The sequence below is a fragment of the Gossypium hirsutum genome, chromosome D09, assembly GCF_007990345.1.
Source record: "Gossypium hirsutum isolate 1008001.06 chromosome D09, Gossypium_hirsutum_v2.1, whole genome shotgun sequence".
NCBI lineage: Eukaryota > Viridiplantae > Streptophyta > Magnoliopsida > Malvales > Malvaceae > Gossypium > Gossypium hirsutum.
The window spans coordinates 41,479,267-41,502,506 of NC_053445.1; the positions used below are offsets into that span (position 1 = coordinate 41,479,267).

At 31.9% G+C, this 23,240-nt stretch overlaps 1 protein-coding gene across 1 annotated transcript; it reads right to left on the reverse strand.

Moving 5' to 3' along the window:
* Positions 1–400: 400 nt before the first annotated feature.
* Positions 401–9,369, reverse strand: LOC107891320 (putative calcium-transporting ATPase 11, plasma membrane-type). Its single transcript, XM_016816073.2, is given in 8 exon segments — positions 401–997; positions 1,446–1,744; positions 1,841–2,012; positions 3,257–3,415; positions 3,500–5,439; positions 5,544–5,598; positions 8,186–8,274; positions 8,277–9,369. Coding segments are annotated over 8 exon segments (3,102 nt in total). The 5' UTR covers positions 8,356–9,369; the 3' UTR covers positions 401–688.
* Between the last annotated feature and the right edge of the window lie 13,871 nt (positions 9,370–23,240).

Below are 23,240 nucleotides of genomic sequence, written 5' to 3' on the forward strand. Positions count from 1 at the left end.
CACAAAGGTAAAGAATTTTTGTAATTTTAAATTTCAATTTGTGACAACACCTTTTCTCAAACTTAAAAACTTTCTTTAAAACAAACCTCCTAAACTCAAACTTTTCCTAACCCAACCTTCTTTTGATACTAATAATTAACCCACAGTTGAACATAGTAAAACTGGAACTGAGGAAGGAAAATAAACCAATAAGTTTAAAAATTACAATGACCCGAATCAAATCAAATTCTATTTTTTATTATGTAAAAATAAATATTTCATATTTAAAATAGTAAAAATAATTTAAAATTTCTAAATAAAAGAATTATTTATAGAAAAACTCATAACAATTCATTATTTTTTAAAAAGGACATTGAAACTTTACAAAATAAAGTTAATTTTGTCAAAATAAATCCAAAAATACAAAACTCAAAATTAGTATAAAAATATAGAGAACCAAACTAAATTGAAGTCCTAAACGGTTTGTGCAATCCAAAAAGCCCAATTGAGCTTAACTCGTTGCTAAGCAAAACTTAAGGGCTGGAATCACTCCGGGGAAGAAAGGACATCTAAAGAAAAGAAAAGGAAAATGAAACAAGTAACATTTAAGGATCTCAACCAACCAAGAATCAAAATCTGTGAAGAAACCAACGGCTATTCAAGTAGAACATCAGAAAGGAAACTTCAGTCCATTTTTAGTTGGCAAAATTCATGCAAGTTCTGGACCACTAGGAAGTGCATCATAACCATCATGGTGCTTTGGCTTAACCGCTGCTCTTTCAACAGGGATACACTTCACAATCACACCGACAATCAAGCTAACTGACCCAATTAAGATGCAAAGTAGCCATAGTTGCCAACTTAGAGGCACAGTGCTGGCAAATGTTCCAAGGAACTCAACTATCACCACTTGGAATGCTACTGTCGAAGCCATCACACCAAGGAATACCCAGCTGCTAAACATGCCCCGCAATATATTTATCTTCTCTATTTCACGGCTATTTATTTCATTAAACACCTGCAAATATCCAAAGAGAAAAAGTCAATAATTAAAGATGTTTCCTCTACCAAATGAGCACGAGCTATCACGTTGTGTTCTAGGTAAAGTCTGTTTTGGATGTTAAAGAGGATCGAATTATATAGTTTTGGGAGACTAAATAAGGAGCCAAGGCTCCTGCTTATCCCCTTGAATCTACCTCCGACGTTAATTAATGAGATGGTATACAATTTTCTCTACTAATTTCACTATGATTTTGTCATTGACCTATACAAATTATAGCCTTAAGCTCCTAACAATGAGCACACTTCGAAATAGAGATATCTTGAAACTTTTTGAGGTGTGTCTTGATCAAATGATCATCTTAAACTGATAATGTGAGATTGTTTGTCATCCATCTGAACAAATGCATAAAAAGCTATCGCCAAAGAAGCTTATGATAGTGGCTGTTAAATCTGAAATATCATACCTGGCAAAACACAAATGAATTGAATATCACAGTATTCAGAACAGTGGTGGCATCTGAACCCGTAAGCCGTAGAAGCTGCTTCCCATCAAAATTGAGAACACCAAGGACAATTAGTTGATATATACTTTGGCCAATGATATTTCTCCACATTGGTTTGGTGATAAAACTTGCGCCCCTTGGAACAGGCGGCCTTTTCATTAATGCATCATTTGGAGGCTCTGTAGCTAGTGCCAATGCCCCAAGAGTGTCCATTATCATATTAACCCAAAGCAATTGTACAGCTGTGAGAGGGGCAGATCCTGAAAAGTCATGCACAGGTCAGCAAATGATAATGATAGTGTTTAATTTTTACAAATCTAATACATGTCTGACAAAAGCTTCACAGAACAACACACCTGAGATGCATGCAGAGACAAAATTGATTATAAGAGCTACAACATTAACTGTTAACTGGAACTGCACAAACTTTTGTATGTTTATGTATACTGCACGTCCCCATTTGGCTACATTTACAATGGTAGCAAAATTATCATCCATTACAATGACATCAGCATTTTCTTTCGCAACCTGTACAATCAAGGCATTAACAAAATGAAAGTCGGAGCAGATTGAGAAGAATGCTAAAAAGCTTGATATAGCAACAAGGTCAGCCCAGAGTACAAATATTGTAGTCTGATAGCAGATATCTTCATAAAAAAGAATGACATAGTCAAACATACATCTTAATCCAATCTACATACCTCAAGAACTAAATGTTACTATGCTGCTATTCCTAAATATTTCCAGCAGTTCACAAAAAAAAATTGATTTACTTGCACAAATAAAAGTTATTTTCTGATAATTATAGACTCATAAAGTACAGCTTGAAAAAACAGTTAGGGTATCAAGCACAAAGAAATAAAATAAAACAACTTTAAATCAATCCAATAAAACTTATCAGATATCTTGGTTATCCAAACATCTCCCTACAGAAAGAAAAGACCACTAACAAAAATACACAGGTCTTTCATCCAAAAAAATATTAAATATCTTCTATAAGCATGTCAAGGACAGATATAAAGTTATTAGGGACATGCCTGATAAAAAACAAGCATGCTCATCCAAATAAAAAAACCGAAGAAAAAAACATATAGAAACTGAGAGAATTAAATTCAAATGGTACCAAGAAAATGGAAGCAACAAAACAGCAATGGATCCAAAAATTTCTTTTGATGAGTCATTTACAAAATTACGCAGGCCATTTTTCCAAAGAATGGGAGAAACATCCAATTAGAAAGAAGAGTGGAGAAAAATCCAAAGCTCAAAATATTCACCTAGGCAATCTTTAAAAATGGAAGTTGGAACCAAGATATTGATAAACCTCGGTCAAAAGGCCAAAAGAAAAAGTTAAAATTTGTTACTTCCGGAAAATAATTTGTTTTCCCATTTCTTAATGGATAAACTAATTCGGTAAAGTCAACAAAATATAAATAATAGGGTAGTAAACATGAAATAGAAAACAAAACAAAACAAGAGATAGAAGGGTAGAAAAATGAAAACAAAAATGAAGCAAAAATCCTGTACAGTAGTTCATTTTATAGAATAAATAGCAATTTTCTATTCTTGATGTAAATTAAAAACCAAAATGAAATACAAAGATGTTCCTGGAGAGAGATGACATCCAATGAAAACATTAAGAGAATAAACAATAAACTAACATCACATAGGATGCTGAATAACATCAAAATATGGGAGCAAAAATAAGAAGATAAACACATCCAATGTTGTTAGAATCATATCGTCATTAAATAAAACTATGCATGCATGCAAACCTCTGTTCCAGCTATCCCCATAGCAAGTCCAATATCTGACTGGCGCAAAGCTGGAGCATCGTTGGTCCCATCACCAGTCACAGCAACAACTTCTCCAAACATATTTCTCAAATTGGTTACGAAATTGAGCTTATCGGAAGGCTTTGACCGTGCCATTACCTGAAATCAAGACAGTGTTCAAGAAAATGTACACCTCATGAAGCATAAATAAAAAGATAAAAAGTTTTTTATGGTCATTAGAACCTGAATATTTGGTATAATGTCCTTCATCTCATCAGGAGACTTGCTACTAAACTCTGGTCCTTCTATGGCATTCTCTTCTGCTGTTAGTATGCCACATTCTTTAGCTATTGCTTTTGCAGTGTTAATATTATCACCAGTGACCATACGGACAGTAATTCCAGCAGCTAGACAGGTTTGAACTGCTTCCTTGACTCCAGGACGCACAGGATCCTTGATCCCAAAAACCGCTATCAGGGTATAGCCACTATCAGGTATACCATTCTCATTAAAAGTTTCACCGACATCTTTAACAGCCACACACAGAGTCCTTAGAGCATCCGAAGCAAAGCCATTTATGGCCTCTGTTATATCTCTTACTCGTTCTTCAGATAAAAGAACTACTTCCCCACTGGAATCAACAACCTTTTCACACATACGTAATACTATTTCAGGTGCACCTTTACAAAAAGCTTGAATTCTGCCTTCAGGCAAAGCTACCAACACAGACATCTTCTTCCTGTCTGAATTGAAAGGCTCAACCTTGAGAATCTTAAACTGTCTTCGGTATGCATCATGATCAGCACTCAAAAGAAGCCCAAATTCGAGCAGTGCTGTTTCTGTTGGTGTTCCCAAAATGGAGTTCTTTCCATTTTCATCTTTCACCACTTCAGCACTACTATTTAGAAAAATAGAACGCAGAAAGATACTGAAAACACTTTCATGTATCTCCAGCTCATCAATGTTCTTGTTCTCATTATCACCAATGTTACTAATTTTCTCACATATCCATATCTTATTAACTACCATATGGTTTGTGGTTAGTGTCCCTGTCTTGTCAGTGCAGATGCAACTAGCAGAACCCATTGTCTCACATGCAGAGAGATGCCTGACCAGTGCCCTTTCATCCATTAATTGTTTCATTGCAAAGGCCAGGCTCAGTGTAACTGCCAATGGTAATCCTTCAGGAACAGCAACAACTATAATTGTTACTGCAATAGCAAAGTAGTCTAGAAGCGTCAATGCATCAGTTGAGGACCATTTTGTGAACTCATTGTGGAGGGCTTTCTCAATGAGAAACCTTACTGTTAAAACCAAAAATGTGAGCACAGCAAAAGTCAAGCCGATTTTACCAATAATTGTAGCAACACCATTCAATTTCACCTGAAGTGGGGTCTCATCTTCTCCCCCCTCATTCAAAGTTTCCATCAACTTCCCCCATTCGGTCCTCATACCAACTGCTGTGACCAGCATCTTTGCTGATCCATCTCTAACTTTGGTTCCTGAAAGAAGAAAAGGCTTTTGTTCATATATGTCAACCGGGTCAGTCTCCCCTGACAAACTTGACTCATCAATCTGCATGCTGTATCCCGATATGAACAGCCCATCAGCTGGAACTTGGTCACCTATACCTAAATGAACAACATCGCCGACAACCAGGTCATAAATAGAAACTTGCTGCCTACGTCCGTCTCTTGTAACTTGAACAGAAATCTTTTTCTTCTCCCTGTCAAGGTCTCTGAATTGCAATGACTGCCTATAGTCACTAATAGCAGTAACTAATACTACCAAGATTATACTGAGTAAAATTCCTGCTCCATCATACATTCCCTTTGGCCACCCCTCTGTGGCAAGTCCAACACCTATAGATACCACAGCACAAATCATAAGGATGATCAAGGTCAAGTCTTGGAGTGCATCCCACACAAACATCCAGAAAGTTCTTGGAGGTTTCTCTGTGTATCGGTTGAAGCCATAGATCCTTTGTCTAGTAGATACGTTTTCTGAGAGGACACCTTCATCAAGGGAGACTGTGACTTTCTCAGCAATCCCATCAACTCCACCATGCGACTTTAAGCGCTTAATATCATGACCATGAACAATAGAAGCAAGTTCATCTGGTTCAATTCCAAAATTTGCTTGTCTAACCTCGTCAGTAATCTTGTAATCAAGTGGACCAGCAGCTGAATATGATCACAGGATCAGTTGATTTATACATGAGAACACAGATAACATAAAAAGGGGTATCATATAAGCATTGTTCAAACAGCAAAACTGCATATCGTACCATCAATAAACTGCAGAGCTGCTTTCTGAACAATAAGAGCAACTCGAATTTTCTCCTGGTTTAGGGGGAAAAAATCATAAATAGATTAAATGCATTATAAGGTCAAAGTAGTTTAGAAAAATAAAGTATATTCATTGCAATAGTGATACTTGGTGTTGTAGCAGAACTTAAAAGATATTCTTATCATAACAATAATAGTATATTCATTGTAATAGCAATCTCAAAATGTTCCCAGTCATCTTCCCAAAGAACATTTTTGGATTATTGTTGACATTTATGATCTTCAATGCACAACATTGTATCATGTTCCAGTATCTCATTAGAATTTGTAAGGAAAAGAAAAACTCTCATTATATATTACCAGCTAAAAGTAAATGATTTAGATGCTCAAGGGGAAACTTGTCTTACATAAGAAAGATAGATACTGATAATGGAAAGGATTTGAGCTTATCGAAAACGTTCTGATAAGAATAAGGTATTCTTACCAGGATTCATTTCATCAACCGTATCCCTGCCTTATACAATTTCCACCATGTCTTTGTAACAAGTGGTTTTTTTTTTTAACTTCAGACGATGTTAATAAATATTATATAACCTATTCAAAAGAAATTTAGCTAGGGCATTTGTTAGGACTGGACCTTTATTTAACATGAAACGACAGTACTATCAAAATTCAAAAGTGCTCTCTAGACGCAAGCAAAGCTTTTAAAACCACCCTTTAGTTGAACTGACACATTTACACCATTTCCATTATACCTTACTTTTATCAGAAACTGAGCAATTTAGGTAGAGTTTGGGAACTTAGATTTCAAAAATAGTGTAAAATGAGTGATAACACATATAATTGTAGCATTCATGATTATTTCTCAAATTCGTAGATTTGTTGGATGACTATTTAGTAGTGAATTTGAAGTTCTTAAAAGAATTATGAATTTCACAAATTCATGCATTTTACACTTTCCAAATATATAAAGGGCATATATTTCATTCTTAAAATTTATGTAACAAATGAAATCTAAATCCAAAATTTCAAATTCATGTTCCCAAATGTAGCATTAAAGAATCAAACATTAGTTGAAATGGCATTCTTTTATCAGATTCCTATTCCCAAGCTTGTAAAACACGCAACAACTGCAATATATGATATTGCATAATGGTGATTTAATCATAGAGATTGCAACTAGAAGACAAGTCGACGGCCACGACAGTTCAAAGCTTAGAAGGCAATAAACAAAACAGCATTATTAGTTTTAAAACAAAAAAGATTACCCACTAAACGAACAAATCTATTTATATCATGATGGATTAGAAATATGTGAAGTGGAACAAATAATACAGGTGGGGCATGATTCTTGCAGAGCTAATGGGACAAAATTAAAAGCCATCCTTATCCTTGACATAAATGTTCCCCATAGCTTGTATCGTATTTAATACGGTACAATACACCTGGGGTCCATTTGAAACCTATTAGGAAATTTCAAGGAAGTTTCATTAGAAACCCTTTATCATCTATAGTCAAAAAGGTTGATTAATTCTGGCCTAGAATAAATTAGATTTTTTAAATTCAGACCCTACCTCTACGTCACAACCAAAATTAAAGACAAAATCCAAGAAACTCTAGAAAGACGAACTGTAATGAAACCACCATAATTTATTAGAGTAACCGGCACCAACTCCGTTTCGTTTGACTTACTCTCAAAACTATTACCCATGACATGATGATGATCTAACTTTTAATTCTTTTTTCCAAGTTCTTGCATACGAATCCCACTGCATATTAAATGAAAAAACTCCTAAAAAGTTAAATATAAATGTTAAAGGAATACATATTCTGTATTCCATCATAAATTCGATTTTTATAGTGGCTAAATGGATTGAGTAGTTTTTTTTAGCAAAAAGAATTTTTTTTTTTCAAAAAGAAAAGAACAAGGTCTTGTACGTAATCATTGTAAATTACTTTTGAAAATTTGATAAATCACTCAACTAGAGTTGTTTGTTTTGATCAACCCAGCGGACCACAACCCGTAAGAAAATTGAAAGGTATGGTAACGCAGTAGTGGATTCTCCACTGTAAAAAGCAACGGCAGGAATAGATTTTCTTGATGATTTAGTTGGCGGGAGGCGTAGCTTAAATTGCACCAAAAAGACAGAAACGCGTAGCTGAAAAAGCATTTAACCACAGCACCATCTTAATGGAGAGGCCATGTTCAACCACAAGGTGCCCCAAACGTGGCAGTACATCACTGGTGCTTGCAGATAAGTACGACAATATGTTCCCTAATTATAAGGGACTACAAATGGATCCGATCCACCAAATCGTAATTTCAAATGTTTAAAATTAATTAATTAATTAGCATAAAGTTAAAATGAAATGAAATGAGATTCCCTAATCTGTGAGTATACCACAGTTGCCCAAAAAACAAATGAAAATTCCTAGCCATCCCTTTGGTTCCTCCGACGATCAAGGAAATTTTTTTAACAAATAAAAAAGGTTGGAAAGGAATGGCCTTCATTTTTTTTGATTCCAAGAGTTGATTAATATCGTAACTGTGCATTTGCTAGTTCAGTGGAGAACTTCAGAGAAAAAAGGAAGACAATAACGGAATTTCATAAAAAGTATAAGGGGAAAACTAGATGAAAACCTTGATTTTGAGCTTTTGCTGTTCGGCTTCGGATCTTTTTTCGAGATTCGCGATCATTCGGAACCTCCGGCGAGGGTTCCTAACAATCGTGACAAGCTTCTCCACCGCCTCAACGCCGCCTCCGACGAGTTTTTCGGCGGCACTTCAAAGCCCTTCAACAGTTCTTCCATATTTCTGCTGAACAAAACCAAAAAAAACGACTTGGCTTCTTACCACTCTCTCCCTGTCCCTCTCGTCTCTCCCTGCTGTAAGGCTGCTAGCAGTTGTAGTATTATTTACATATTACATACACACACATAAATATATATATATAAAATATTATTTCCAATAACTAAAAAGTACAATACTTTTTATTACAAAAAAAAACCACACCTCCTCTAGGGTTTAATATTCCCAAAATAGATCTCAAAAGTGAATCTTAAAAATAAAGGGAAAGAAATCAAACTCCATTATTAATGAAGAGAAAATTGACTCATTAAATTGAGTTACAGAATAAAATATATATATATGCTATTATATTTAATTAGTTATTCGACTGGGTTAGAATTTTGAATCAATCCACATAAATTTAAATAAAAATTATCATTTATTTTAAAAATAATGCACAATATTCTAAAATTTTAATATTGTTACATAAGTTAAATTCTAACTTATAAAATTATTTAAAATTTATTATTTTATCAATAATTACTTTAAAAAACATTTTTAAATATTTTTATATTACTTTTATTTCTTTATGATTTCATATAGTGGTTGTATTATTTTTTAAATATGTTTGTACATAAAATTAAAATATGAAGGCATGTTTTTTGAATTATTCTCTTAAAGAAAGGATTAAATGTTGCACACGAGAAAGTTCCATTGTTCGAAACAGTGAGGGTTTATGGACGACACATTCTAACGATGAGGAAGAAGATGGCGAAGACATGTGAACGTGCCTAACAAAGGTGAAGAGAGGAATTCTTGTCCGTCTTCATGATGACTTTCCTTTGCAAGATGGAGGTGGCCTTTTTTGAGTGACAATCTTAGGCGGGCGATTACTTGCGAGTGGCTTCTAAAAGAGTCTTTCTTTCATGGGAGAAGTCTTCATACAAAAAGGGCCTTTGAAATGGCCTTTGCTTGTGGGGAGTGTCTCGAACAAGTGACAATGTTAAGCAGTGATCTTCCCTTAGTGAAGAAGGTTTTGGATGGACAATGACATCAAGGGATGACTCGTTTTTGTAAAGAGAATCTTGGACAAATGATGAGACCAAAAGATAATACAAAAGATACATCAAGTTCCCATGCCACAATACATAGAACAAAACAATGGCATGAGATCTAACTCCCTGCCAGATGGAGATTAGAATGAGCTACATATCTTGTTGCACCAATCCCTATTCAAAATACTTCACTAAGCCTATTCAACACGAAGATGACACTCTTGAATTCACATTCAATAGGCCACCTAGAGTTCCCTCAACACCTCATAGATATTCTTTTGAAATAGGAATGTAACGTCTCGTAAGTAGGGGGTGTCGGGAAATATACCTCCGGGACCCCACCTTTGTGTATCGAATTTAAAAATATTAATATTATAATTTTAAGAGCTACTTTAGAAGTTAATTGAATATTAAATTGATAATTTTAATTGCTAGGGATTAAAATTAATTATAAGAAAGAAATAGTTGCAAGGACTATTTAATTAAATAGTCCATTTTGTTTTAGTCAAATGGAGTTACTGGATATGTATGAGAATAATATAGATATATAGGTGATATCATTAATAATTATAATAGGATAACTATTATATGTAAGAGAAAAAAATAAAATAAAAGAAATAGAAGAGTGGAAAAGAAAAAGAAAAAGAGTTAGTAAAAAAAAAAGAGTAAAAGCTTCATTTTTGCTCTTGCATGCCGAAAATGGGGAGAAAAATTTCATCCACCTTGTGCTTTAGAGCTCAAATTGGTTAGTAATTTTTGGTTAGATTTTGTGTTTTTGGAAACCTAGGATCATGAGTTAAATAACCCATGTTGTAATTTTTACAATGGCTGATGTTGGAACAAGTTAATATGGTAGAAAAATCTAAGTTCTTAATGTTATTGGGGTAGATTTTGGAATTAGAATGGAAGTGGAAAGATTTGGAAGCTAGTTCATGAATTTGGTGCATTGAGATTTTTAATTGAGGCAAACTTTAAAAGGTGAGGGTAAAATTTGTAATTTTGTGAAGTATAGGGACTGTTGGTGGATTTTTTTTTTATGCTGGAAAATTTGGACTTAGTTACTATGCTCATTAAGTAAATAAATTATTTTGTGATATGAAATTTGGTCAGTATTAACTAGTAAGGAGTAAAATGTTATAAATAAATCTAGCATTGTGTGATTTTATAAAATCTAAGATTTTAGGGTCTGTTAATAAATTTATTTGTATATTTGGTGAGTTATTAAAATTAGAAGGAAATTTGATTAATTTAATTTTGATGTTAATGTTTGAATTGAGTAAACGGCTATTGTTGTTAAATAAAAGTATGGAGTATGATTTAGGATTGATTTATTTTAGTAAAAACTAGAATGGTATTAATTGAGTTAAATTGTTAAACTTAGATCAAGAAAAGAATAGATCGGACATCAATCGTGGGAAGGAAAAGATCACTGAGTAGACATCCGTCGAAATTTTGGTAAGTTCGTGGACTCAAACTTAGTTTTATTTCTAACTACTATTTAAATTAAGTAATGCTAAATTAGCTCTTGATATAAAACGTATGCATATTATTGAATTAATGTAAGGAAAATAAATGAGGAAATTGTGGAAGTAAACAATTGTACAATCATCGATATGATCGACTAGAGCTGGGCGCAATCTTTGTCAGCTTGTCTGACTAGTGCTGGGCACACAACCGTCGGTTTATCTGACTACTGCTGGGCGCAATCACCATTGATTCATTAAACTAGAGTTGGGCTCACAATTATTATTGTTGGTATGTCCGACTAGCACTAGGTGCAAATATTGTTGGTTTATCCAACTAGAGCTGGGCTCACATTCAAAACTGTCGATTAATCCGACTAACGCTGGGCGCAACCTTTTCTGCGGTTTACCACTAGGCACCTGGTGCCACGTCGCTAATAAATCTTACGATAAGGTTACTTGAATTATCAAAAGAATCGAAATCTTATTTGGCTAAGTTAGAAGTTAATATTAATATTGATTGAAATTATGTTTAGCTAATAAATGGAACCTATTAATGGTAAATTGATTTACATGTTGCAGGTTAGATAAATAGTAGAATCGGACTCGGCATCCTGCAAGAATCTCGTACTCAATGTTGGTGATGTTTTCTTTTTGTGTTTTTGGCATGTACCTAGGATGCAAATTTAATGATAACGTCCCTTTTGTTTAGTGAGTTCTAAGGTACATGATTTTGTAAGTGTAAATAATTGTAAATACATGTTTGAAGTCTTATGCTATATTGAAAGTAATGTTTGCTTAAATGAATTGGTCATTTTGGTGATTTATCTAGGTTGTTTGTTTGATAGGTAAAGTAAAACTAATTCTTGTCACTTGGGTTGTGAATTGGATAGGAATGATATATGCAGGTTGTGCATTTAGCAAATTCAATGGTTGTATGTGGTGATGTTACATGTTTTAAGCTTGATTTTGGGTTGGTTTGAATGTCTATTATATCATGGTCTTATGCATATTGTTGAGTTTAGGTTGGTATCAATTTGGGTGAGAAATATGGCTTGGAAAATGACTTATTTTTATCCATACAGGCAGAGACACGGATGTGTGTCTCAGCCATGTGTGACACACGGCCGTGTGTCCCCGGCAACTTCTAAAGAAATCAAGTTAGTCGACTCACACGGCCTAGCACACGAGCTTGTGGCACAAGTCAGTATACCCTCCAATTTCACACGGCCTAGCACACGGCTTGGTACATGGGCGTGTGAGGTTATTTCAAAGGGAACATGGCCTGGCACCCGGGCGTGTGGTTTCATCGTGTGACCCAAGTCAGTGAGTTACACGGGTACGGACACGGGCTGGGACACGGTCGTGTGTCCCTATTTCGAATGCCCACACGGCCTGGGACACGGCCGTATGTCCCTATTTTGAATGCCCACACGGCCTGAGACACAGGCGTTTGTCCCTTGTACCTTTGAAAATTTTCCATGTTTTCTGAAAAATTCCTTGAGTACCCGGTTTAGCCTCGAACTATTTTTAATATTTATTTTGGGCCTCGAGGGCTTGTATTAGGGACTACATGATTGATTGTGATTGGTTTTGACTTGAATAGTATATGATATGAAATGTTTGAAATTTTGTATGTTTGATCGCTAATACTCTGTAACCCTACTCCGGCGACGGATACGGATTTAGGGTGTTACAAGGAAGCTCTAGTGCAACCTTTAGACAACTAAATCTAGAAGAAGAATCAAATCACGAAACACAAAGAACAAATTTTAGGACAGATAAAGCTTTATCTCTTCCATGCCATCTACATTTAAAACCAAATTGCAAGAAATGGATAATTCTTCAAATATATTCCAACCTATCTATGCTATAAAAGAAAGAAGTCCCTCAAATTTACCTAATATGTCACTGACAAACTCATTAATGAAAAATAATGCAAAAGTAGAAGAAAATTCATAAATTTCACATTCGAAAAGTCATTTGAAATCAATAAAGAGGGGTGTAGAAAACACTTCTACTCCAATGAGAATAAACAAAAAGGAAAATATTACCTTAAAAATCATGGTAATGAGAAAGAAGACATTTTCCAAAAGTATTACAAATTTATGGGTCCATAAATTTGATATAAAATTCTTTAAATGGTTTGAGGAGCATTATTTGAAAACTATCAATATAATAACAAAAATTACTAAATGACAAACAAATAAAGGAGAAGTTGAATCTCAACATCCTTATTTTATAGAGGTCCAATACCTCCATAAAAAGATCAGAATAAAAACAAGTCCTTAATAATGAGATCTCTTGATGCGAGAGAACCAATCTCATCAAAAGATGTTAAAGTGATAGTGGAACAAAACAATTATACAAATCTAAGTTATACAATAGGAAAGCAAGTAAATTATATTAAAAATTCTGTAGAAGGTCAATCAATTAGGAAAGAATTGATCAAAGAAATTAAAAAGAATATTGAAGAACCGATATTTACACATTATGGAATAACAAAATCTTTTCAAAAATCCAAAAATGATTTCTTAACTAAAATCCAAAAACTTAATGCTTTGGAAAGTTAGAGGTTTGAACTAGTTTCCCCAAATACCCCTGTAAGAGCTCAATTTCATTCGGCCCAAAATAGAAACCAAAAATAATAATAATTAAACAAAATAAAAAACCAAAATAAAAGTTCAAGTCCATGTACAAAAATCCCAAATACAAAAAACCCTAAGGCCCACAACCTAAACTTTTTCAGAAAATTAAAAAATCCCTAGGTCTCAAGCGCCGCTTCCCCACCACGTCGGCATGCTCGTGCCCCGAGGCCTGACGCCTTATCTACCACCGTTGCACCAAAATAGCCAAGGTACGACTCCCATCGTCATCGTTGACCATGGGTGCCTGCAAAGGAGAAAAAGCACAGAAACAACATAGTAGAGCAGAGACAAAAAGGAAAAAAAAGAGAGAAATATTGTAATTAAAAGGCTATAAAGGTCAAACTTTTATAAGATTCAAACACATAGAAAATACGAAGAATAAAAAAAATTAAAAGAAAACAAAGGTGATTTTTATTTTACCTTTTATTTTTCGAAAAAGCATAATAAATAAAGGATGAAATCTTTTTTTATCTGAGTCACTTCGCCTCTCTCCGTCACCGAAGGTCTTCTCCGACACCAAGAACCCCATAACCCATTAGGGTTCGGCCTAGGCTTCGACGGAGCAGGGCATGAACGGCATGCAAAGAGCTGAAAGTTTCGTTGTTTTTATTTATTTTTTTGCAAACAAAAGGCCTTGCCTTCAAATCGGGGTCCAAATGAATTGAAAAGTTTTTTTTTTGAAAAAGGCTAAAATGGTACTTTTTCGCCACCAGAGACGGCGACCACCGTCGTGGATGACCGGTGGCCACTATGGACCACGGCGAGGAGACAACGGCCCTATGGCTGGACCCTGGGGCGTGTTTCAGAGAAAAAAATAAGAAAGCATAGTTTTTTTTAAAACACAGCTGAAATGATTTTTTTTTTGAAATTTGTAACTTATATGGGGCTAGGTACAGCGTCGTTTTGGCTTGGCTTTAGAAGCCCCAAAACAGCGTCGTTTTGAAGCAGGACCCGATTGCCCAACCTGAATCACCCTTAGGATCTACGTGTTTTTCTAAAGGGGGATATTTTCTGCTTCAGTCCTTCTGCCATTTAGATGCCATCCAATATGGTCCCATTTCCAACCTTTTTTTCCTTTTAAAAATTATACCACTTAATTTTGTTTTTTTTTTTGGTCCTCTGGTCATTTAGCCACTCTTGGAAATAGTGCGTTTAATTAGGTTGGGAATACTTTCTCATTTGGTCCCTGTTCCTTTTTGCACATTTTTATTTTGGTCCTTTATTTTGCTTTATTATTTAATTTCATTTAAATCCCAATTCAGTCATTTATCTATTTAATTTCACCCTTTTATGAAATGTTTTATCTATTTATTTATTTATTTATTATTCCTTTACTCTGTTTTTTAATATTTAAAATTGATGTTATTTATATTTCCTATTTATTGTGCATTTTTTTTCTTTTTTTCCCTCATTATTATTTCATTATTCATGTTATGATAGTAATCACGACATGATATCGTTGTTATAAATTGATGCTTTTTTCATTATATTTGCTTGATTATTACTCACTAGTATGACATTTTTATTTTACCTTTTTTATTTATTTTCTTTATTCATATACTTATCTATTTATTTCATTTTTTCACCCTCTACTATTTTACCTTATTTTTCCAATCATCGTGCCATCCTGTTAAAATATATTTATCCGTTTGTACATTATGCCCAAATAAATTAAACATACTTCGTTTTAAAAGTTACACTCGTTTTATCTAATGCATATAAAATATTCAAAACCAATGTAATGTTCATTACTTTTGGGATTTGAAGAAGTCATGCTCCTAACTTATGGAGTATGACATCTTCCTAGAACCGAAGTAATCGAATATCCTATTTAAAATAACAAAAAAAACAAGATTTAAGTAACGATCAAATGGCGATTATTCTGATTTTTTGAGAATTTAAGGGATTGTGTTCTAACTTATGGGGCATGATCTTTCCTTCTCGATTAACTTAAAATAAAGCCTTTTTCCATAAAATTTAGTTGAGTGATATCTTAATCAAATAACATTATGTAAAGAGGGATCATGTTTTAAATTCTCTTCAAACTTTCAATTCTCGACACTAAGACATCAATTAATCAATTAGGTATCAATTTTGGGCGTTATGAGAGTGTTAATCTTTCCTCATACGTAACCGTCTCCCGAACCCATTTCCTGGATTTTGTAGACCAAAAATCATCGTTTTAGTAAATTTAAACTTTTACCAAAATGATCAAATTACAAGGTGATTTGATCACACCTAATAAAAAGGATTGGTGGCGACTCTATTTTAGTTCTTTTTAAAATAAAAAGTTGATTTCTAAAAATGTTTTGACAACCCCAATACAAGGTCAAACATTCTATGAATACATTACACCAACCTTCCCAATTTGACTTTGATCAGTCAGATGAGCAATAGATTAACAAAATGACTTAGAAAAAATCAAAACAATTATATTATCTAAAAAACACTTCGACCTAATCATAGAAGAGAAACTTAACTTCTAAAACAAATATAATGTCAATAGCATATATGAATAGAATATAGATGGGATGTTTGAATATAATATCTTACTTTATTATAAAAATAAAATAATTTCAAATGTTTATAAAACTCAAACCAAAATAGGTTAATCACTGATCATGCCATAGCTAATTTTTTAGTTGTCGATTTTACTAGCCGAATAAAAAGATGGTGGGATTTGCACTCACTACAACTCTACAAAAAGAAATTTTAAAAGTTGTAAAAAAAAGTGTAAAAATAGAACATTGATAATGACAATATATCGCAAAGAAAAGAGAAATAAAAATAAAGAACACACATATTTTTACGTGAAAATCTTTTTGGAAAAAAAATCACGGGCAGAGGAGAAGAAAATTCACTATATCAAATTTGAATGATTACAAGAGGAGTTTCAACTACATCTATTTATAGGTTGAAAAAACCTAATTCTAATCAAAATTAAATATATTATGCTAATAAATGCTAAATATATTATACTCATAAATACTAAATCTTCTAGAAAGAAGATATATTTTGTTTAACTTGACTTGCAAGCAATCTCTTAAAATTTGGGTCACACAACTCTAACAAAAAGGATGATCAAGAGGAAAATATCTTAGATGAACAAGGAAGAGAAACTCAATATGTGGTTACAACTTTGATTTTGTCAATCTTTAAACATTTCATAGGAGATCCTTCTCATCTCAAAAATAAAAATTTGAAATTATTATCAAATTTAAAATACAAAAAGTTAACAAATTTCAAATAGTATAAAGATGTCTTCATGACCTATGTCATACAAAGATATATATGATGATTAACAACCATTCTGAAAAGAAAATTTTCTAGCAGACTTACTATCTTTTATTAGAAGAGAAAGTTAGGAACTAAATTAGGGAAGATTATAAAGGCATCATTTCTTATGAAAAACCTATATATGGCAAATTAATTAGTTTTATCAAAAAAGAATGATTAAAAATTGGTCAAGATCTAAAATTACAAAAGCAAGATATCAATGCTAAAAAGGATCGAGATCTTTTTGCTGCCAATTTGACATAAAAAAGTAATAATTCTCCCTTGAAAACATGATGCTCTGCAAAACCAAAAAATAATAAAAAGAACACCCTTGAATATTATAATAAACAAAAATATAAAAAAAAATATAGAAAAGGAAAGGAAGAACAAAAATTAGAAAACAAAGTGGGTAAAATAATAAAATATTATAGATGTAGAAAACCGAAACATATCTCAAAATATTATAAAATTAAGAGAAAAAATAATAATTTAAGTCGAGATAAAGAAATAGAATAAATATTAATGAAAATCTCTTAAAAAATCTTACCTCTAAAGATGAATTACGAATAGATAAATTACATACAACCACCCAAACTTGTGAAGATGAATATGTAATAGATGTCTTAACCAAAGACTAATAATTTACTATTTATATTTATGAAATATTCTTCAAAATCGTTGATAAATCCAAAACATGCCATCAAAATAAATTAATATCAACAAGTAGTAGTTCCAATAAAAAAAAGGGTGCGCTCACTAATGCCACATTGGCTACATTGCTTACTTGTCACCCATACTTAAAATTGTAATTGCTATTGAAAAATAAAAGTAAATGTGTGTTATTAATAATGAAAACATAGTGCTTACAACATGAGAAATAAAATAAAAAAATTACTAGATTTAAACTAACGTAATAGATTGATATTTAAAACCTGTTGAAAATATAATAAAATTTTAGTTTATATAAGTCTGAACTCTGAACTAGAGTCTTTTCATTTCAACTTAAAATTTCTTACCTTCAACCTTTTTATTTTTTATTTTCCACAAAGCCTTTTTAGTAAAAACAACAATAAAAATATTTTTAAACTTCTTTTACATGTTTTAATTTTCTAAAATTATTTTTAGAATTTCAACTCAACACTTTTTTCAATGTTTTCCATTCACACAAACCAAAATAAAATAATTATGTCATTTTTTCTAAGTTTGGCATTTCTTTTTCTTTTTTTTTTGTCATAAATGGTACATAAATTATACTCTGTTATCCAAAATGGTACGTAAACTATACACCGTTACTCAAATTACCCTAGCCATTAGAAAATATATCTTAGCCAATCATTTTGTGAAAAGTGGTAATTTTAAATTAAAAAATAAAAACGCTTAAATATTATTTTGTTCTTTAAAATTATAAACACATTCATCTTTTTTGTTCTTCTCCCAATAACTCTAGTATAGAAAATTCAAAAACCCATTGGAAAACTCATCCAAACCTAGCTTTTGATGATAAAACTTAAATTCCAACTAGCTTCTTTTCCTTTCTTAATGTGGATTTCAATTCCTTTCTCACCCAATTTAAATCCATATATTATTTTTTGTAAAAATAATTTTTTTTTCATTCCTTTCAATATACTTTGCATAAAATAGTTAATATTGAATGAACTTTTATAATAATAAAAAAAACTTAGATAAAGCATGAAATCTAAATGCAGAGGAGAAGTTGAGTAGAAAACATGGTAAGGGGATTGCATAAAAAAAAAAGAAACTCTAGCTATTAAAAAAAATTGCATTAAAAGAGAAGAAAGAATCATGGGAACTAGTGAAGGAGAGAGTGTAAAAAAAATGAAAGTTTTAATTTAATTAAAGAAAAATTATCTCGTACACAAGTAAGGTGAAGGTGTTACATATGTCTTGTAGGGTATATTAAAAAGTTGGAAAGGAAAAAAGCTCATCGGAACTGGATTTTGTCGTTGAAAATTAGATTCAGATGAATTTTTCGACAAGTTCTTGAATTTTCTGTCACCGGGGTTCTTTGGTAAAAAAAAAAAGTGTTAAATCTGTTTATAAATTTTTTAATGAAATAATATTTAACTTCTTTTTGGATTTTTTTAAGTTAAAAATCTCACGTATATTGGTTAAGAGGGTTTTTTAAACGGTTGGGGTAATTTAGGTAACAAAGTATAATTTAGGTATCACTTGGGATAAATGTTTTTTAAACCAAATCGGTGGTCGAACCGATCAGGTTACTGGTTTGTCGGTTCAGTATAATTTAAGTACCATTTTATGATTTAAACATTTAGTTAACCAAATAAATCCTTAAACTTCTGGAGTCTTTTTTTTTAAAATTTATTTTAATTTAAATTCAAATATATTCCCTTATATCTCGTTATATTTTTAAAAAATTATCTGAATTATTATAATATTTAAAGATTATAAGTAAAAATCATAGCTGGTAGTGGGGGAAGTTAATAATAAAGATAGATGGTGGTGAGAAGATTAGTAATAAAAATATAAAAGGGCCAAGATTCCAATGGAAATTAAAGGGAAATTGCCGTATTAATCAAAGGGCAAAACGAAGCTAAAGCCAAAACCAAACAAGATGGAGAAGGTATTTTCTATATTTTTAAAGCGCAATTCACATGAACCCCATTGACTATATAGAGAGATGCACTTTGTAAGGACAAATAATTAAAAGATATTACTTTAATAATCAAACAACTTATTGGTCAATTTAGATGACATCCATTCTCTCATCTGTGTCTGTAGACAACCTGTTACATTCGCACCAGAGCATTAGAAGAAGGAAGAAAATCGTGAGCCAATCGCAAGGTCCTAAATTCATTCATCATGCTTTTTTTTATTATTATCGGAATCCAAAATTTTTATTTAATTTAATGAGAGAATGCTGGGAATGTCAACTCTAATGCTCCTTAGTTCATCCTTTTCTTGTGGGTTTAGCTAAAGCCTATGATCTAACATACAGTCCAGAAGACGCAAACATTATGATTCCATTTGTCGAAACCTCAAGTAGAAAGCCATAAATACTACCACTAAAATAACCCCTACACCCATTGAGATTTCAAGGTTGTATTTAAGGGTTTAAATACCATTTATATTTGAATATTGGCATGTATACAAATACTTAGACTAGATGAGTTGGTGTAAAGTTAAATGACGAATTGAAGTTATTTTATAGTTTTCCTAAACGAGATTTGTATTATTTCAACTTGGATGTGTTTATCTCATGTATTTTAGCCTAAATGAGTTTAATTTTTTTCTTTATAATGTTTTGATTCATGATGGAATGATATTGTGATGTTTTGACATAATTTTAAAGTTTTTTTTAGCTCAACTTCTACTTTCAAAGGCCTAAGGTCCGATACTCTGTCAAGGGTATCATACCCCACTTGGCTGAATGCCAAAATAAATAGTACATGGACCTAGGTTTCAATAACTAGACCACGTACCGATATATAGGCCCCTGTACAAGATTACTGCACAGTTTTGGTCGCTTTGAGGCTCTACTTGACGGTAGGCATCTCTAATCACTCGAAAAACATTTCTAAATTGTTTTTAAGTTGAATTTAAAGCCTTTAATTTTTTAATATTATTTTTATGATTTTATTTAAATTGCTTGAAGATTTAATTTTCGATAAAACTCCTATTTTTCTCGACCTAAATAACTCTATTTTAAGCTTATAGGTTTTGAACAATTGCTTTATGATTAGGACGTGGCCTTATTAGTAATCAATGACCCGGATTGGTTTGTAACCAAATTGAGTCTTTCTAAATTTTGCTAATTTGTTTTAATGACCATTATTACGTTGTGAAATTATTATTTTTATAAAAACAAAATTTTTGGTTAAGATTAGTAAGTGCTCCAGTAATTCTTTCCATTTTGTATTGTAAGTTGGGACAAGTAAGGAGTGTTACAAGCTAAGTCAAAATAATGATCATTGAGCGTAGTTATCATGCTAGAAAATAATAAGAGTATTTTTCTCAAATAAATTATATTTTTGTGAGAACTCAAGTTAAGTTTCTTGTCCATTGAGAAAATTATTTAATTTTCCCCATTGGAAAGTTAAAAGATTTCATAGTGTGATTGGTCTCTGAATTAGAGTATACTCTCTAATAAAATCAAGAGCTTGAGAATAACAAAGAAGATCGTACTGATTGAAAGCCAAAAACTGGCTAAAATCTCTAAGTCGAAAGTACATATACTAATTTAGTAAAATTTATTACTATAAATAACATAAGAGCTCAGTTTTCAAAAAAAAAAAATTTCCGCTATGCTAACAATCACATTTTCTAAATCGAATTTTTCCAATAATTTTCATGATATACAACACATCATATTCATGTAATTAGAGCTTCTGAGCTTCCATGCAATATTTTACATCTTCAACTTCCTCATTGTATCACATACCATTTTTAAAGACTCAAAGGAAAATTTTAATTAAAGATTGCATATTAAACACACTTAGTGTTCCAACAATGTTTTTCACATGCATAAATAGACACATTAATACACCTTCTATGATTTTCTCATTCCCTCTTGCTAGGACATTATTTTACCATTGATTCACATTTTACCCCATTATTCAATGTTCATAACTCCACAAAGTTACCCCCAATTATCACAACCTGTTAAGTTATCACTTTTCTCGTATAATTACTAATAATCATATTTGAATTATACAACATCATTTTACACTTTATTATACCATTTGAACTAATTTCTCATAATTTCATGCTAATCCCATGTCCTAAGTCACATAGCAACCAAGTTTTCATAGTACATTAACGATTAAAACTTCACTTTATGACCAAGGCTTACTAAGCCACAAAATTTTAAACCACTTGTTTTCAACCCTTTTAAACTATGGAACTTACACACATTCATCACGTAATAGTTTTCATAATTATTACATAAATTTATTAAGTTCCGTAAACATGTTAACATTGAAAAAGTAAGAGTATCCAATGATACTTACTTCTTAGATGCATATAAACTTAAATTCAAGCTTCTTGTTACTTGAATCCGTCCTCATATAAGTTTAAAACTCCGCTTCTCAATTTTTTCTCATTTTCCCATACACAAAAATATAATAATAAAAAATTAGCATATAAACTTTTCAAACTTTCTCATAGCAATCAGACTCAAATGTCAAGCTTAAAGAGGTGGAAAACATCATTATTAACCTTGTTGGATCTTTCTCTCTCTAGCTTCAAATTTCTCTCTCAAGAACCTATGAGACCTTTGCTGGAAATGGAGGACTTGAAGAGATGAGTTTCCTAGATGATTTTAGAAAGAAAAAAAAACCCAAGGTTAAGGACTTAAGATGTTTAGATTTTTGTGAGATTTGAAGAAAAATGGAAAGGAAAAGAAAAGAGAAAATTTTTCTCTCTTATTCCATGAGGGTTGGCTGAACAAGGTTGAAGTAGATGATTTTTTTCCAAATGCCTAGGAATATTTTTTAAAAGTGTTTTTTAAGGGAAAAAAAACATTTTGCTGGAGAAACTAAAATTTTCAACTTTTGCCAAAGTGCTTTTGGGTTAATTTTTAGCTTGGGAGAGCACTTTTTCTCTCTCAAAAAAAATTTACTTAGTAATATTTTTATCCCAAAAGGCTTAGAAGTAATACTAAACTGCCCAAAGTCTACCTTAAACTTGTGGTCCACAATTAATGATCTCTTGAAATAAATTACATCAAATGGTATAAATTTTCCAAATATAAAATATCTCATCAAAATAATATTTTCCATATATAATTCTTGAGAAATGATCCAAATGCCTTTTTATGATAAAATTATCATTTTGTCCCTTTTTATCTTTTTATACAATTTCATCACATTGAATAGATATTTATCCACTCGATTCTCATAAATCATATTTAGCTCTTATTAATAATCCTTGAATGGTGGAAATTATACTTCTACCCTTTTCTCTACAAAATAAAAAATTTACAATTTAGTCATTATACTTCCAAATCTTTTCAATTGGTCCTAAAAGTGATTTCCATGACATCAATACACATGAAAACTTATTCTCATGTCAAAAAATCAATAGTAATTTATATTAAGTGCTTTCAATCACTCAGGATATGTCGTGGTTGAATTGTGACAAAGTCAATTGTCAACGTGATATGATGTTCTATTGATGCTAAGGCTAAAGCATTTATTGTGTTGATGGATGTAACAGCCTGGTTTAGACCCTAGTCAGACAGTGATTTCAGAACCACAGATCTGAGTCAGAAAAATATTTTAGTATTATTTTTCGTATTTATAGTATGTGAATTGACATGTGTGAAATTTTCGTGATTTAATTTATCCGTTTGTGTGTTTAATTTGATAAAAAGGACTTAATTGTGAAAAGTAAGAAAATTGAGATCTATTTGTTAAATGCATTAAATTGATATAAAATAGAAATGTAAAACACTTGCATGTTAATTATACCATTGAATTAGGGCATG